General features: G+C 47.3%; 1 protein-coding gene across 7 annotated transcripts; it reads right to left on the bottom strand.

The window, feature by feature from the left end:
* Nucleotides 1-117: 117 nt before the first annotated feature.
* Nucleotides 118-18,918, bottom strand: LOC132473270 (CSC1-like protein 2). Of its 7 annotated transcripts, none has more exons than XM_060073336.1 (24): nt 18,577-18,918; nt 15,342-15,563; nt 14,343-14,422; nt 12,556-12,606; nt 10,815-10,905; nt 10,644-10,681; nt 10,005-10,147; nt 9,336-9,387; nt 9,110-9,218; nt 8,701-8,771; nt 8,015-8,095; nt 7,769-7,892; nt 7,409-7,542; nt 7,147-7,284; nt 6,658-6,811; nt 6,433-6,539; nt 6,228-6,314; nt 6,000-6,065; nt 5,320-5,482; nt 4,291-4,396; nt 3,770-3,937; nt 3,526-3,641; nt 3,369-3,440; nt 118-3,216 (listed from the first exon to the last, which is right to left on the bottom strand). In XM_060073336.1, the coding sequence occupies exons 2-24, from the start codon at nt 15,537-15,539 to the stop codon at nt 3,040-3,042; spliced, it is 2,526 nt and encodes an 841-aa protein (XP_059929319.1). In that variant the 5' UTR covers nt 15,540-15,563; nt 18,577-18,918; the 3' UTR covers nt 118-3,039. The 7 variants fall into 7 exon arrangements, with proteins under 7 accessions (XP_059929319.1, XP_059929317.1, XP_059929318.1 ...); XM_060073334.1 differs by lacking the exon at nt 12,556-12,606 and adding an exon at nt 12,127-12,186; XM_060073335.1 differs by lacking the exon at nt 12,556-12,606 and adding an exon at nt 12,127-12,186 and having other exon boundaries at nt 118-3,213.
* Between the last annotated feature and the right edge of the window lie 264 nt (nt 18,919-19,182).

Here is a 19,182-nt window from a genome sequence, read left to right as displayed (position 1 = left end):
ACATCACTCTCAAGCAACACCCAGTGTTTAAACCAGAGAATTACATGCTTTACCAACTGCGTAGATTGCCTTGCCACATGAAATACAGAAAAAAAGAAAACGCTTACGAGGTGCATGTAGCGGACATAGTATTGTTTATTGTACAGAGAAGTGGGTCAATTGAACAGATAAATATTGCTATTTTTGTACACAGCCCTTGGGGGAAGAACGGGAAGAAGCTACCCACACATCAGCTACAGTTAATCGGATCATTCAATAAAGACTCCTTAAAAAGGACAAAAGCAAAACACAATCACAAAGCGCTTTTTAACTATCCCTGCTGAGTTATTGTACACATAAGATGATAACTTTTATTGGAGGTCAGCTTGAAAAAAAGATCCTTCAACAACAACAAAAAAAGCATTAACACAAGAATGAAACAATATCTTGACTTGGGACATAATTCCATCGTATGCCAGACATAATATGGTAAAGACTTTTCTTTTCTAATAAGATGTCACAACATGTGACTACAACGGCAAAAGCCACTACATATTGTTGTTACATTATGACAACTTCATTTTGGTGACGTACATCACCTTTTACTTTGAAGTCACTAATCAATAGAATCGCAAGCTGGGAGGGGGCGAGAGGAAACTACATTCAGTGTTAATCGTGATGAAAGGACAGAGGTGAGGGATGATCAATGCGTTAAGCTGCAGTAGTACTTCTACTACCACCCCTGGCAGGACCCTCGTCTGTTAGACATTTAGTGATTTCTATAATAATAATAAAAAAAAAAAACTAAACAAAGAAAAGAAGTCAACATAAATCACCTTTTCATGACCAGAAGAGCACCAGGTACGGTGGTGTGAAAACAAACCATCTAGATAGAACCAGAACAAACCCAGTTAAAGAAAGTAAAGGAGGGGGCAGGAAATATTCCCATAGAGAAATGACAACTGTTCGACTTCATCACACCCACAGAGATACGTCCTTCTGTCAATCATAAGAGTGAAAATAAAAACATAACAGATCTCTGAGCAGCTTATTCATTCTTCATCACATTAGCGTCTCATAACAAGTGGTCCGTAGTGGCACGCGGTCGTCTTATCAGGTGCCGTCTGCAACAATGTGCCTTCATTCAAAAACAATCCCATCCACATATAATGGGAATACTCGCATCGGTTTAAAAATAGTGACATGAACTGTATAGGAAGCTTGAGAAATCCTGAGTTGGTTCATCTTTGTGCTGGCACTACATTGCACTTAGGAAGGACTAGTGGCCTAGTGTAGAGATTTACATATATTTGTTTGGGCCTCTGCATTAGCCAACGTTTTTAGGACAGAGGCACTGCCAAAAGGACAAAAGGTTAATACACACACCAGTCTCACACAGCATACCTGCTGTGGAAAGCATTCAAACTACAGTATTCTACCACAAAGGGTTTTTAAGTTCTGGCCTTTGGAATGCATCCTTGGGCAAAGCTTGCTTGAGTACAGTGTACACTATCGACCAACAGAGAGGAGACGTTGGCCGTTTAACTTACAATGGAAAGGGCAAAGATCGAATAAAGGAGGTCTTTCCACCGGTGGAATAAGGAGAAACCCTAGCCCAAGATTGAGATTCATCATAGATTATATATCAAACACCCCAAGTTGAAAACAATTTGACACCCGGCTCAAACTCATGATCACCTTCATTCTTAAACACTGAGACACATTAGACAGGACGCAGGGCATCACATTATTAAACCCATCCGCAGGACACAATAACAAACTATAATCCTCAACGCTGGTAGAGGCCCTAGCAGCAACCTTTCAGTCACTCTTGTCAGCTTATTCACAAAAAAGACCCCGATAGGCCATGAGAACCTTAGAAACATGAGATGTAAACGTCTAGACAAAATGGTTTGAGGGACGGGCAAACATAAAAAAAAGAAAACCACAAACAGCCGCAAGATTTTAGCAGGCCGATTGCTGCGTCCAATGGACCAGATAAGAGACCGGTGTGGTAGGTACTAGGGGCTTATCCTCCTGGCTGAGCCCATTAAGGGCACTGTAATGACTTTCCCCACTACAGGACACCCAGTCCAGAGCAGCAGAGGTCTCAGCGAAGGCCCAGAGGGCAAAAAACAAACTAGGAAGCGAACCAGTGTCAAGGCATAAGTGTGCTGAGATGGAAGCCATAACCGTCCAGTCATAAAGGGTGGATCATGATTTCCTGTTAGCGTTTAAATTACCGCGCCTAGAGAAATGAAAATTACTTTGAGAAAGGCCTTCCAGAACTGTGTAGCTCCTTGTTACTTTCCAAAGCAAACAAGTGTTAGTCAAGGGTTTATTCATTTTAAGGAGCAAGGGGAGGTCATCTAAGAACTGTATGCCGGCATTTTTCTCTCCCTCTTGTTCTCCCTCTCATAAGCTGCTTATGCAGCTGCAGTATCTAGTGCAGACACTAGGGGACGCGGGCAATGGATTATGGGGAAGTCCCCCTGTCCGCACAACTTGAAGGCATGCCTACAATAACAAACTAATACTCAGAGACGAGGGGACGACCGTGCCAGGGCTCCGGGGCGGAGCGAGGCGTCAGCTCGGAGGCCCCTCCTACTCTTTTCAAGTGCAATAACGCTCGGAAAAAAATATTAAGAATAAACAAAAACAAAAATTACAAATCCATTGATGCATCAAGTGTTTTCTTGCTGCATGAGGGTGGGTTGTTAATCCTTGTCAAGGAGAGAGGGTCGTAGCGGTCCTTTCGGTAAAAGCGTATTCCCCTCCGTGGTTAAGCGGATGGATGTCTGGATGAGGTGAGTCTTGCGCGATTCAAAGCGAGTCTTCCTCCTATTGAGCCACAGTTCCCCTCGGTTCTTAGTAATTCTTTAGAGAAAGTATTGCCTACGTTAGTGTCGAGTTCCTCTGGTGGAGGACGAGATGCCCCTGGCGGCGGGGGGAAAAACCGGTTCGGGTTCCGGTCCTCGCCTAGAATCCACATCTTCAGTGCACGCCGTCATCAGTGCACGCCATCAGTCTCTTTTGTGTGTCCCTCTCACGCCCACGGCCTCAGTGCCTCACTTCGTTCTCGATCAGGCTGTCCTCCCCGGACTGGAACTCCTCATGGAGGCCGTTGGTCACGTTGAGGATCTCCTCGTCCTGCGAGGAGCCCTGGCCGTCGTCCTCGCTGGCTGAGTTCACCTCCTCCCCGTTGGGTTCCTGCAGTACCTGGGCGATGTACGTCTGCTGGAGGAGGGAGGGGGGGGGGGGGGGGGAGAGCGGGGAGAGAACCGGTCAGTCACGCCGCCACGGTGGTACTACACACAGGCGTTCATCGTTACCTCGAATTTAGCAGAAGTTACGAATACAGATGCAATACGAATAGAAATATCAATTACCGTTTGTTTGCTGGTGGCCGCGGCCCTCGCGGGAATCCCGTTCTCCACCCGGTCCCCATCAACGGCATCAATCTGGGGACAGACAACACAGCCGGCATGAGGAGAGCGCTCTTTCTCTCTGCTGCGGAACGAGTTGATCCTTAAAAGAGAACCTTACTTTGTAGTTGTGAGCACTGAGGTACTTAAAGTGTCCGAAGCAGACGTGAGAGAGGCAGATGATGATTGTGATGATCAGGACCACAAACGTGAACATGGACGTCGCCGCGGTGAATCCTGAACGGTGGGAGAAGAAGAAAAGAGGCAATAAGTGTTTGAAACGCAGACCAAACCCTGTTCATTTCTTCCCTCCCCTTTCCTTGAGGCACGCGAGGACACCAGCAGCCTGCAGGGGGAGCCCTCACCTGTGCGCACAGTGGAGAAGAAGAGCAGCCAGAACAGACAGAGGATGGGGGCGGCCACCACCTGGTTGACGGCCCCAGAGTGGATCTTCTTGTCCAGCTTGGAGGGCAGGTAGGCGTAGTACATATTGTACCTGTCCGCCAGGTGCTTGAGCAGCATGTACATCAGCCCTGAGCGGGGTAAGGTGATACGAGTCAAACATTAACTGAGTCACTTGCCAGGGCAAGAAACCGCTTTTAAACCATGGTCAATGGACTGCATTTATATAGCACTTTTATCCAAAGCGCTTCACGTTATTGCCTGACATTCACCCATTCGTGCACACATTCATAGACCCACGGCAGAGTCGAGGCGACAGCCAGCTCGTCGTGAGCAGTTAGGGTGAGGTGTCCTAATCGGGGACACCTCGACACTCAAACCAGCAACCTTGCGGTTACCGGTCAACCCGCTCTACCTCCTGAGCTACTGCCGCCCCGTGCCAAACCATGTACAGACGGAGGTGGTGGCCGTTTGTGGAACTGACCGAAAGGGACGATGATGGGGCAGGTGATGCTGTAGGTCATGACCACCGTGAAGACGCACATCATCCAGGCGTAGGCCGCACCAAACTGGAACTCAAAGGCCTGGTGCTGTGGACACAAGCGGCGCACTTACTAACGAAAGCCTTCCCTTTCCAATGGCCAATAGTGTTGGTCACCAATGGCGTGTATTTCACAGGCCCATAAAAAGCAGATCACAAATAGATTTGCTGCGTCAGCATGAGTTGGTCCTTGTTTATTTTTTTTTAAGCCATAAAACTTGATGATTTAAGTCATAAAACTTGGTGACTGGAGATAACCGATATTCTTTGGCGATAGTGAACTGTCACGCTAATAGTAAAATGATTACAACGCGTTCTTCATGACACCACCCCTCTATGGTAAACATTATAGTAATATTAGCCAGGGAGAATGGTTGACTGCTCATGCAATTTCAATACGAGTGATAAGTTGAGTGTGGTTTGCTCACATCTTGAATCTTAGATTAACCTGGTCTGTAATACATTCTGCAGGGACATCTACACAGAATCCTGAAGGAGGCCAATCAAACTCATCCTCCAGTGTCCTTGAACTCAAATTGATCCAAGAAGGTATTTAGTGACAACAGCAGCTCCTATATCATATATATGAGCTAGTCAGTGACCCATTATCTGAACTTATACAGTATCTGGTAGACGCCTCAACCTACTCCTTGGGAGTGACTGAACTGTTGACTGATATCGAGTGCAGCTAGCCCGCCTGCATAAGAGGCACAGAGTAGATAGCGCAGATGGAAATCGTTTGGAGACTCATTTATGTAAACATCCAGGCCCTAATAAGCACATTACGCCGTCTCCAATTACTCTGTTGATCTGAGTGAAAGCCTTTATTGTAGTACTGTATATAAAGTCTCTGAAGGTTGTGCTGACGTCTGAAATCAGATAACTCTGTTTCATCTTTGATTGGAGGCTTTTTTTATCCTCCAGTTCCTGACGTAAGCCACATGACAAACAGACGCGGTCATGTTGCCTTACCCTCTTGACGTTCCTGCGCTCGGCGACGGAGCGCGCCAGACACAGACGGATCATGTACAGGAGCAGGCCAGGGATCCGGAGTAGGTCCATGGCGTTTCCGATGAACGCCGAGGCGATGACGTAGTTCACGAAGAAGGCCCCGTTGTCGGGGAGGAACACGCACCTGGGGAGGACGCGACAGACGGACGGACAGTCAGACAGTCGGTCGGTCCAAGGCGAAAGGTCCACTCACACGCTCAAGGTTGCATATAGGCGGTTTGTTTCAATCCCTCAAGGTGAAGAGGTGTTGATAAAACACGGGCCTAATGGTTTTTAACCGCACGGTTTACAACCGCTGATCAGGCCATAAACGTTAACTCTCAATCAAATGGGCACCGCAGCAAACAGTGGCCCCTTTGCACCGTGAACATGATAAGGGCTGTATCAATTAGGCCTCCAAGCAAACAAGGTTGCCCCTCAACTGACTCAGCGGGAGCCGGCACAGAGTCACAAGCTAATTCCTGAGGAATGTACACATATGGCCACCTGTCAGCCATCACCATAAGTGGAAATAACCAGCTGAAACAATGATTGACAGAGCTACCAAACCCGTTTCCCCCCGGCGCCCTGAGCCGACAACAGCTCCGGAAGAAAACTAATTTCTCAATTGCCTTCCGGACTCCGGAGCCTTCCGTACTTACTCGAATCTCACAGTCGCTTGGGCCAAGAAACTCTTGTCGAACAGCCAGCGGAAGAACACATCCAGGCTGCAGGGAAGGAACAACATTGTGTCACCTAAACTAGGATGATTATAATCATCTCAAGCACTATATAAAAATGACAGACTCATCGACCAAGCCAACGGAAAACCTTCAGGCTTTTATTTTGAAAAGTCTGAGTTTGACCCTGTAGGCCCATGTATGGAGTACCTGCTGAGTCCAAGAGAGGGCAGCAGCAGGACCATGAAGATCAGGAAGGTGTAACACTTGTGCATGGTGGTCCGATTCTCCCCGGACCTGGGGGGGGGGGGGGGTTGGGGTCCACAGACAACGCATAGGAACACATGTTAAGGGAAACGCACATTGGAATCAGGAAGGAAGCCGGTACATATGGAGACTGAAACGGGGGAAGTACCGGGTCCAATGGGCCTCCAGGAAGGCCGAGTAGTACACGATGGTGGGCAGCAGGGCGGAGAAGGACCACAGCAGGAGGGTGGGGAAGAACTGGGTGACGATTGGATTCTGGAAACGGGCGGAGAAGCACAGACACCCTTAAACACGACGGACACGTGGGACCACTCTCCCCAGTGTGAGTGCACTACCGGAGGAAGGAAGAGGGGAACAAAGGTGGGCCGCTCACGTTGAGGTACTCGACGGGCTTGGTGACGTTGAACTTGTCCATGGTGGAGATGATGATGGCCGGCGTGGTGAGGAAGAAGAGGAGGATGAAGAGGACGCAGTTGATGATGAAGCAGCGCACCCACCAGGTGACCCCGCCCACTGACAGATGCTCCCTGGGGACAGGAGGTCATGGGGAGGAGTTAGGTCGTTAGGTTGACCCCAGAGACACTATGGACCTGGCGGGCCCCCAACAGACACCAAACACCCTCAAAAGTGGTTTCTTATTAGAGACTGCGTTTGTCCTGGGGTTTACATCGTATACTTTCTGCAGTGTCACCAGAATTTCCCCGTCTGGGATAAAATTCTAGTTAAGTGTGTAGCAAACAGTTGCAATTCCTTAGCATTGAAGGCTAAAACTTAAGGTGTGGCCCCATGATGGTGAAGACTCTCACTTAAGGTGTGTCTCCGTGCTCGTGAAGCATCACGCTAAACGCGAGGGCGCTCTCACCAGAGGACGTTCTGGGGGTCGGGGGCGTAGTTGACGGTCCAGTTGGTGGTGTGCAACGAGCCGCTGAAGGAGGACGACTTGGGCTCCTGGCGGCACTGGCACCCCTGGCACTGGCAGGCGTTGAAGTCCTTCAGGATTCTGAATAAACGAGAGGAGAAAAAAAAGTCCAGCTGTAGCAGTTCTAGCTTATGGCGGGTCGAGGCAGTTTGGGAGGGGGGGGGGGGGGGGGGGGGGTAGAAATATCTCACTCACACACACTTACACAGCGGTCATGGCCTCGTTCTGGAAGGTGACGAAGGCCATCCCCAGGGGTTTGCTGTTGACCTTGTCGCGCTCCCGCCTGTACTCCTCCCTGAGCTTGGCCTCCAGGTTAGTGTAGTAGCTCACCGCCTCTTCCTGCAGGGGGGGGGGGGAACACAAACCTTTACCCTGAGCCTTCGCCAGAGGGCCATCTCAGTCTCTTTCCCTTAAAGTAGATCTTTCTGCTCAGTAAAATAAGTCAAATGAATATCGACCAATGCGTAATCAGTGCACAGCGGATCCTAAAAACAGGCTTGTAGGTAGCAGCACAGTGAGGCACCAGGGCTGCTGGTGTCCTGAGTGCTGGTGCTATGGCACCCACCCGCTCGCAGCCTTTCATGATGCAGCAGCACAGGTGCCCACAGGGCTTGGGGTTGATCATGGTGGGGATGTGCTCCTTGTTCTGCAGGTCCGTGAAGAACTTCTTGCTCCTGTCGGCCTTCTTCCTGTGGAGCGACCACAAATAGACACACTGAAACAGCTACGTCAAGGTCACACACACACACACACACACACACACACACACACACACACACACACACACACACACACACACACACACACACACCTTTCCGAGTTGAGGGACATCAACATGGCCACGTTGTAACAGATGCGGGCTTCCAGAACGATGCAGTTTTCATACGCCTGCCTGTAGGGAAGGGTTGGGGCGCAGGGAGAGAGGGTCATGGTTTAGAACAGGCCTCAATGGAACGGCGTCCTGTTCCAGCAACAGCTAATTCAATTGAGCTTACAAATAAGCCCCTCAAACAAACTTAACCACTTTTATCATGGTCATGGTCAAGGCCAAACCCCCACCCCCCCCCCAAGAAAGCCTGATCTGATTTGTCTTGCGACTGAATTGCTCAATGGGCGTCCAGACTTATTTTTCAGTGGATCGTAATAAGGACAGTAGGACGGGAATCGGTATAATACAATTTGACAGGACAGGTGACGATGCTGTTAGCCCCTCCCCCTGTCGTAGCGCGGCCTGACACATGACTCGCGTAACCCTGCTCATTTGGCTTCCATCAGCCACAATTACACCAATAGGCCCGCCATTGTCCGGGCCCATGCCACAGGGTTCATTGGAGACAACTGCCTTAAGCATGAAGCAACGTGGCTCTCCGAGGGCCGTATGCATTCCCCTCCCCACATCCACTTCTGTACATTCTTTAACAAGACGCCCGTCGAGTCGGCCCACTGAAGAAGGACACACGGAAACAACAGTCGTAAGCACGTTGAGGCCACGCTTACTCAAAGTGCTGCTTTATGTGGTTCTCCTCGGCGTACTTGGAGATCCCGTTGACGAATAAAGTGCGTTTCACCTAAAGGGAGACGGGGGGACAGGAGAGTGGTTACCAATCAGACAACACAACTCCGCCAGCGGTGGACCTGCCTCGGTGACGCCGCGTTCACACGGTACACGTCCGTCGACGGATCTCATTGACTTTGCACGGGTCGCTCTCGGAATGCATTGTGGGTGAAACCGTTCCATCAGCTCCGTTGCCTGCGTCAAAAGTTGAGAAACGTCCCGACAGATCCGTCGGCCAATCAGATCGCGTCCCCCCATACGTCAGCCACGCCCTCCCTCGACGGGCGTGTACAATGTGAACGCAGTGCAAGGAGGAGGATGTTGAGGGAACGGAGACGTGAGGGAACCCACCAGGTCGTCCTCTTTGTAGTGCATCTTGGAGGTGTGTCGCCGCATGCTGTACACCGTGAGTAACAGGTAGAGGAAGGCGAAGGTGGTGTGCAGCCACAACAGTGTGTTACTGTGGAAGAACACAAAGGGGGTTCGTCATCATCGCCGTCAAGACACCGGAAAATACCTCGGCAGCTTGGAATCTGGACTGATACCAAGTGAAGACGTGAGATTTGGCGTTACTCACTCTGCGTCCAGGTTGACGATAGTGGTGCGCCCGAAACTGTAGGCATTGTTTTCTGCAGAATCCCCAAAATAAATACGATTATGAAATTCAGAGGATGCAGAGATGAAACTTGCATTCTAAAATTGACTGATTGAAAAGCTGTGTAGAGATAAGGCTAGGCAAGGCTTCATAAACGCCAGAGAAGATTGACAGGATTCCTGAAAATTCAGACATGCGCATAGTAAAGGCTGTATACATGCAAAATTGTGTAGACAATTGTAAAAACTATGTGCCACTTTAAAGCAACATTACTCAGAATATCCTTTTTAAAATAGGGTGAAACATGGAAGTTAACTTAAAGGCCCACAACCCCAAAAAGACTGGATCATATGCAAATGTATGATTCACACAGTGCAGACGAAAAGATTAAATGATTCCACTGGGTTTTGTGGCGTGACCATAATTGAGGGTTATAATTGAATAACTATGGAACCTCATATGGCATTTATCAAATCAGATCATCGCTAATATGTCGGAAACCGATGTCCCAGAAAGCGCTTGAATTAAACATCCCAATGAAGACCTCAAGGAAGGTTAAAAGACATCAGTCGTTTAAGGAACGGCTTTGGTGGGAGGAGACACACACACTTAAAGAATTGGGTTTCAGTCTCCGCCACCGGGCTTACGCACCAAGTAGGTTCCCAGAGAAGTTGACCGGTAAGACGATGCCGACGGACAGCACCCCCACCACCACCAACAGGCCTATGATGTGGCGCTGGAAGGACAGGTAGTGCACCGCGTCCTCCCCACACTTCTCCCGGATCTCGTCGTCCCTAAGCAGAGCAAAAAACCAACGTCAGACCAGGCCTGACACACACACACAGACACAGCTTTACAAAATGTAAGGGGAACTCTACTGGGGGAAACATTAGATTAATTACACAGATGTGGATGTGACTCTTTCCGTTACCGTGTAATCTTCCCTTTATGGTCAAGGTATTTCCTGCCAAGAGCTAGTGGCAGCACAGGAGCATAAAAGCATTCCACTCGCCGAGTTGGAAGAAACTATGGCTGTGTTAGCTTGCTAGCCAAACAGTGCAGCGCGCAATGGAGCAGAATATCAACTCTTGTAGTTTGTGGGACAGCCGGAAGCTGGAGCAATGGCAGTGGGTTAAGATTGTGCGACTACACTCGATAAGAAAGTTGGCGGAGGGTTGAACTCTTTCCACTGATAAGAGACCTTTCCACCAACAAGGTGTGGAATTCCCGTCGACGTCTGTTCGACGTCGGGTCCAAATTACTCATCACATAAACCGCGGCTTGACTCACTTGATGCGGAAGATGGCCGTAAGCCAGGAGCAAAAGCCCTAAAGCCGAGAAGGAAGAAAAGGAGGAGAGGGCAGAGGTATGAGCCTGGGGCGTCCGCAATGTCCTTCACATCAAGTAAACAAGCAATGTGTTCCTGCACGGATTCAGCCGCCCAACGCAGGGTCCACCCACCGTATCCCGGTGGTCGAGGTCAACGGAGCTGGACACGGACGCCGGCCGGTCGTAGCGGTCGTAGGTGTCCGACGTCGTGCCAGAAGCCACGCTGTAGCATAGGAGAGGGGTGGGGGGGGCGGGAGGAAGAAATAACAACACACTATCGTGTAAGCGGCATGTGTTTGCACCAGACTCCTCTGAACAATTATGGAGGATTAAGGTGGGGTAGGGTGAGTTGTGTTTGTGGCTCAGGGTGAAGAGGATGAACTTGTCGGGACAGAGGAATAACATTGAGCAAGTTCATCCACTGACAAACACACACACACACACACACACACACCACATGCCCGCCCTGAAATGAACTGTAGTGGTTCCACCATGTTGGTACTGTGTTGACAAGAGTATTGAGATTGGTTGACCAGGCAACCACAGTAGATTAAGGAATTTAAAAGATTACATGAAATGGAATTCGTATTTCCTGAAGATGACGCATTTCCAGGTAACTGCTACAGGAAGCGGGAAGAATGCGGTTGATCTTTTTGGATTACGTGGGCTTGCGGCTGTAGTAGTTTTTGTTTACCTTGTAGAAAAGCTTAATAATACGAGTATGGCTAGTGCGTGTGGAAAAGAGCTAAGAATGTGTAACCATTACAGCCCTCCTTCCCATTTCATGTAGTCTTCCAATACCCCGCATGGCCCGGAACGCCTACAGTTCCATTTCACACCGTGAAGGAAGGCAACTACGGCTCACAGGAGTAGAGTCTAGTTCAAACAGGTTAGGAAGAGACACAAGACTGTGAGACAGTGTTAGGAATGAAAAGACACGAGAGCCATTTAGATGATAAATAACAGGCATGCTGATGAGAGAGGGAGGCGGGTGAGCGATCCAGAGTTTGACTTCAGGGTCAATCTTTTCCATCTCGCACACTTCTGATTGAACTTTGTTTGAACACGCATCACCGCCACCACCACCACCACCACCACCACCACCAACACAAGCCAAGTCAGGCATCGCCAATTTCTATTCAACTGGAAAACATGACTTGCACATGTGCCCACAGGGCATCCTACAGGTTTTTTTTTTTATAACAACATGACAGAACAATGACACACACAGTGGCTAGCGGAGCTCCAGACTATTGCGACATGTGCACACCTTCTACACATGTACATACAGACGCGCGCGCACACACACACACACACACACACACACACACACACACACACACACACACACACACACACACACACACACACACACACACACACACACACACACACACACACACACACACACACACACACACACACACGGTCAGGTGAGAATTACCTCTCCCTGTAAATCTCGCTGTGTGGCTCATGCGCCGTACACACACAGAGGAAGTCCACGCTGGGCAAAGAGGTCAGCACACAGATTATCACACACGCACGCACAAATAAACAGACAGACATTGCAGAGATACTATTAGACTGATGACAGAGACGGAAGCACCCCCAGGCAGAAGAGAAAAACCCGGACAAAGAGGAACATAATGGAGAGGAGCCTGGCGTTTTTTTTGGGCGACACCTGGAGAAGAAAATAAAAACCGAGAGCGAGATAGCATATCGGTTGTTGTGAGAGAAAGATTTCAATCCATAGGGCCAGGGCACCAGAAGAAAAAAAAAGAGCGAGAGTAAGCAGCCCAGTGGGAGAAAGAAACAGATAGAAGGAGCGAGGCCAAGAAATGGGGGTGGTGTGGGGGGGGGGGGGACAACATACTATTCATGGTCATCTAGGCGGCTGTATCGCTGGTCCCTCTGAGCCATGATTCTGGTCAAAATATACAAACATTAAGCAAGTCAGAATGATGACGGTACAAATAAACAGAGCTGGGAGATGGGGCTGGACGCATGGTTCTCCTTCTCAGGCTGCCCACGGTGAGTTACTGGATCCAAATACGTCTTTTAACGAACAATTGTGATGGATTCTTCAGCGTAACCCATGTTCGGTGCGAATCGCTGACCATAGTTTAAAGCAGTACAGGACACGGTGTTAAAAAAACGTTTAAGTACACAAAAACCAGGCCTATTTATTATTGGATTTTCTCCCCCCCTGCAGGGTTAGATAAGGTGCCTGCTCAGCTGGACACAGATACCCAGGGGCAGTTCAAAAGCAAACAGCTGTCAGTGGTTCATTCTTTATCAGCTAGCGTAGAACAACAAACATCTGCCACTTACATCTCCCTCTGTTTACATTGACTCTCTTTCAATAAAACGTTTTTCACCCGATAATTTGCATCTCCTCATCTATCACGATCCTCGGAGGTTAACCACATTCTGAATAATTCTCTTCTTGTTTTCGACCCTAAGTTATTTTCTCAGAAAAATGTGCTGCATCTGCTGAGTCCAACTTTTTGTGGCCCATTATGGATATTTCCTATTTTAAAATAGTCTTACGTTGCTTAACTATGTGCGTGGGAAGCACACGCTAGTGACACGAAAAGACCGTGATGAACACAAAAAGGGAAAGACAGACAGCAGGGTCAGCATTTTCTTTTAGTTTGAGGGCATCATAAGACACGTCGACGCTTCGGCTCTGTTGCAAGACACAACCACCCCGCACCCTGCACGCAACCGTCTCAGCCTCCACCCACACGGGCAGCTGTGAAAACCGGTGCCGCAACATGGGACCGAGACACGAAGCAGGGCCGAGTCATCTGGTTCTTGGGGTTAAAAGTCACAGAGTACTGAGGCAACGGCTGGTCTCTCTCTCTCTCTCCCCCCTCTCCCCTCTCCCTTCTCCCCCCCCCCGGCCTGTGTAAGCATTCGAAAAACGACGAGCGGTCAGAAGGATGCATCACACATCTGTAGTTTGGAGGGATGTCAATCAGAGCTGGCCAAATGGCTAGGTTATGTTGTAGTTAAAAATTAGCATGAGCACTGGGGTCCTGGAGATGCTGGGCGGATATGAGGCGTTATGGAGGGGAGTGATAATGACATCAGTTTGATTTTTTTGTCGCTTCGATGGCTTGTGGAAAGTTAAAAACATATTCCCCATGACATAACAGCGTGAGTCTGAGGGGAGGGGAGGGGGGGGTTAACATATTGCTTTAGACACAACAGCAGGCGTATGATTGTAGTTGCAAATCAAAGAGCAGTTAAAACACAGTGACGTTTGCTGAGGCAAAATCAGTGAATGCCCAAAAGGTTTTTAAGCAAAAGACTGACATCATTACATTGAGTTGTTTTTCTAATGCCATGGTTGGCATGCAAAGTTCAATCCATTCAAAAACAGCCAAATATGCGCTTAATGCAAATGGACACATTATAAGTGACATATTTCCTACATTTAAATCACTTTACACCAGAATAGATTCTGAGTATATACAGTATAGGGCAGGAAAGTCCTCACAAAGTGTCTTTATATTATATTTATAAATACAAGAGCTCAAGAGGTACGACAGTATATCTAATTCAAACTTCCATAACGATGATACGTAAGCTCATGGCCCAAATGGCACAACTTCTCTAGAACGTGTCGTTGCTGACTGCAATGTGCCGAATTACCTGTCAGCATCGGTCACCAGTGCAAGACGACCATAGTCCCACGCTACTTTACGCAGGATCGAGAACACAAACAGCAGACCCTGGAAAACACAGGGCAGGCATTTGTTATCACCATACACTGCGGTACATTGGTAAATAGTGAACTCTTTTACAGTTCAGCAAAGCAATGCGGGCCGTTATAAGAGCACTGATGGGTGTAAACAAATGGTATGTTTGGAATGTACAATGTTTAATTACAACTAGAAAAAAACCAATCACATTGCAAAGACATGTTTTTACGGTGTAGTGTCCTAGTATACTGTGTACGTTAATGCAATGCCATAGGGCTAAGTTACCCAATTAGCCGACCCATTGATTGGGCTAATCAATGGGTTGCATAATGATGATGAACACTTATTGAATGTGCACTGGGTCAGGTTATCGATGGAATGGAATACAAATGGTTTCTCCAGTATGTCCACCCCATGTCAGACCGTCGTGGTCTCCAATGGAATTGTTTTGACCATTTCTCACTGCAGGCTGTGCTCTGTTGCTAAGATAACAACACGGGAGCTTAGTGAGTCAGGTATCTTTCGGTATCTCACGTTTCAGTTTTGATTCTTGGGGGTCACGATTGGATTCAAAATAGAGTCTTGATTCATAGGGGTGCTAATTTCAGGATCTACTCCAGTAAGCTGGATGTGTGGTCAATTATGTCATGAAAGCAGAGTACAGTGTGTACAACAACATGTTGTATTTAAATTATATCAAATGATTATGAAAATGGAAAACCTAAGACAAAAAGGGAAAAACAAAGACAACAAAAAGCACAAAAGGAAAGTTTCAGAATCACACAATAAATTAAAACGCTATTCTTATTAGATCAAATTTGTTTCCACGTACAAACCCCTTGGCGTTGACGTGAGCCGTTCCCATCCACCCCCGAATAGATCTCTCACTGAGGGAAGTGGCCCACATTTTTCCCCCCCAAGACATGCAGATCAAATTCCAGCGACTCACCAGGAAACACATGAAGTCCAGGGCCAGCACGGTGGGCACCCCCCCGAAGGGCAGGCCCTGGAGCACCGTGCTCCGGATGCGGGCCGAGTAACAGTAATCCTTGGAGGTGATGTTTGGAGGTACCGTGGGACAGGTACCTGGGCCCGTACACGCCTGGGCTCCCCAGATGCCCATCGCTAATAGCAACGCGTGACGCATCACTCACTGTAGCATTTTGGAAGTCTGGAAAAGGGGGGAAGGAACGGTTCAACACTTGGTCGTACGGATTAATCGATTCGGCCACATGACACTGGGGGCCACCAGATACAGCGAGGTTTGTAGACGCATCCGAGCTAATACAACAAAAATCAAGGCCAACCAAAGACAATGACCTGGAATGCCCTGATGTTGACTTCTGTTTGTCCACTGAAAGGGGTGCATTAACACTTCAAGAATAATGTGTAAGGTTTGATATCTCAGTCAGAGACCCCCCCCCCCATTTTAAAGAACCAAGATATTTAAGCTTTAGTGATGGGGTCATAAAAGTAAACGAGAGTAACCTCACTCACAGCACAACAGTGAGTTATTGACATATAACCAGTACTGTCTTTCACTGTACCAAAAAACAATCTACACAATGTTTGATCCATTACGAAGCCCTTCATTCATCACACACTCACACACACACACACACACACACTTGAGTTTTGACGCCACAAGCGCGTTGTAGGGTAGAATCGCGGAAGAAATAAAGTATCAAATAAGATTCCCATATTTCGCCTACCTGAATAAAAACCTCTGGTTCATCCCCCTGTGAGCCCGACGACGGCAATCTCTACTATAGATGAAATTTAACGGCAGCTGTGGACACTAATGCAAGACAAGTAGGCGGCCCGCGAGAGCCGCCAACTACATTTGCACAAGCTTACTTCTATATTTGTTGCCTTCGGCCCACAATCCATTGCATTCACAATACCGCTCATCTGCCCCAACACTAACTCATTTATCCTTCCCTTGGAATGCTGTGACATCACTTGGGAAGGAGGCTGCAGGGGAAGAACAATAGGCTGATAGAGGCCAGAGGCCACAGACTTCAAATGGGTCTTAACTTGCTCACTATACAGATACAACTGTAAATCACAACGATATCACCACACAAATATCAGGAATATATATCACAAACATAAGTTATTTGCGACTGTTAAGTGATATATCGTGGGAGGCACCGAAAAAACAGCTTTAGACGTCTTGGCATAATTCACCCATTCAGCAATACTACTGATAAATGCAGATTTAGTAATTTCCCGGCATCGATTCGATAACCATGTTACACACGACCACACAGCAGTTAATTTAAAAGGTCAGTGAGCTAAAGGAGTCACACTCATAGACCACTTCACTGTATGAAAGTATTCAGGGCATCTCTACAGCACCTACAATTCATTTCAGGGGATTCACAGCTCACACCAAATGTCTCTGGCAGCCGTTCTGTTGCTCAACGAGCGTTTCCCATCTTTAATAATATATGGATGGGTTATTCTGTATTGATATGACCATTGTACTCCTTACTGACAGGACACTCTACCTTTAAAGAGATTGGAAGTCATGGTGCTTTTGTCACAGACTTACATTTATAATCATGTAGATAGGCAATGCTGAATTGTAACATGATTGTAGGATTTATGCATTGCATGCCTACATTATGACTCAGCAGAATGCAAACGGTAGGCACCGTTTTACCTGTTGCTATAGTGCAATCAGTCCGACGCAGTTCTCAAAATACAAATACAAGAAGGAAAATAAGGGAAATTTAGGTATTGACTGAGGGACAAGACTATAAGCAACACCATTTTGACCAGATTTATCAGAGGGTGTAAATGCAAAACAGAAACTAACATAAGATAGGCACATAACGTGTTGATGCTTTTATTCAAATAAATGGTTAAAAAAACATGTAACACTATTTTAAGAGTTATAGTTAGGTTAAATCCTGAATGCAGAGAGATTGTTAAATGCATGGTAATGTTAATAATTTCTTTCAGATAAGCTATGCAAACCAACAGCTCGACTGATAATCAAGTATTGCAAATATTGACGCTGCGTGCATTGGTTGGTAAATCATTGACACGGCATAGCTCCACGGGACTATCACAATGAGTGTGATGCCCGCGTCATCTGAGTAGGCGTGATATAATCCTGTGATGTAAATAAGTACAATTATAAAAAAGCAGATCATATAAAAACAGTTATAGGTTAAATAAATTAAGGTAGGCTAAATGACTGATGTAATCCTGCCACACAATATATTGCTGCCCTTCTGATGCTGAACTGAAGATTTAAAAATGAAAATACCAATCCATTCATACAATATCCAACTCAACGTTGTGTGACATAACTTGATGGTCAAATATCCGTTCTGAACGACAGTCTGAATAGTGAATAGTTGACTTGAACCTAAGTCTAATCTTAAACGAGGATGACAATTACGTTGTTAATTAATTATGAATCAGTAATACTATCCATGGCACCGAGGGCTGCATGGGGCTGAGCACAAGTGGGCCTACGTCAAAGAAAGGACCTGTTAGGAAAGCGTTCATCAATATTTTAACAGCGTGATCCAACCAAGGCGAGGCTGATGAATACAAAACTAAAACGTACGATGATGCCTGTTGAAAGTATACTTGTGCCATCAGATATGTACAGAACCAATATCAAATCATTGCTAATGCTGTGGCAGCAGCTTCATGGTCATCTTTAAGCACTCTTAATCTGCCATGGAGAGGATTTGCAAACTACGAGAGGCTGTCGGCGATTGGCTCGATGTGGATTGATAAACCAAGATTAGCTTGATCTATACGTTTTAAGAATACTCCACTGAACACCAGAGTAAGGCAGAGAGGGGGGATGAGGACAGCGGAGGGACACACATCGCAGCAGGGCGTTTATATCGGGTGTGTTTTGAATAATGACACGAAGCCTTGTGTCCGCGATTGGAAAGCCCTAACGCCCCAGATGCAACTTAATGAGAAAATGAATAGGACACCCAACTTTTACCCTACTCCTTCACAATGTGGCCACCCAAGAAGGGATTTCCCTCAAAGTCAGTGACTTTCACATTAAGCTATGTAAATTATATCCTCGCCATACGTGATTTATTACAAGTAACTCAGGGGTTACCACCAGTGAATAGGGACCGGGGTATAGCACAGCCAAACCACATCACAGTAGAATCATGGGTAGATATAAAGCAACTTACCGTAGTATTCCTCGGTATACAAAGGCGGAATATCAGCCCGCAACCCGGGCTGAGTTAGCAGTCGACAATAACTATCCTGCTGTGAATAACAGGTGGAGGCTAGCTAGTGTTAGCCAATTCTTGGTGTAATTCAACCGCACTGTCTTTCCTTGGTCGAAACCGACACTAATGCGCCGCACGACCACCTTTTCATCAAGGAGAACGAAATAAAAAACTTGAAGAAAGTTACGTAAATGGAATCGTCTTAAAGAAAGAAGAGGGTACGGTTCGTTCAAGCAACTGGCAGCCGGTTTAACAACTTAGCTCCAGAGCCTCCTACGACGTGCCGACGACGTCCCGAATCGGGGCGTGGCCACGTAAGTGACGTAAAAAAACAGCTGTAGAGAAACTAGACGAATATCCCCTAGCACTCCCGAGTGGTTCTACCATAGACATGTTGACAAAGCCGCCCCATCGGCCGTTGGATCTTACGTAAACGTCGCAGCCATATTGGAGCGACAAAAATTGGCATGCAAACGAGGCCAGAAAGTGGGAGTTTCGGTTTTTCTCGATAAAAAAAGCACTAAAACTTTCACATTTCTCAACCATATGTAGTTTATATTCAAG

Source organism: Gadus macrocephalus, chromosome 15 (assembly GCF_031168955.1).
Source record: "Gadus macrocephalus chromosome 15, ASM3116895v1".
Lineage (NCBI taxonomy): Eukaryota > Metazoa > Chordata > Actinopteri > Gadiformes > Gadidae > Gadus > Gadus macrocephalus.
This window is presented reverse-complemented; position numbering and strand designations above follow the sequence as displayed.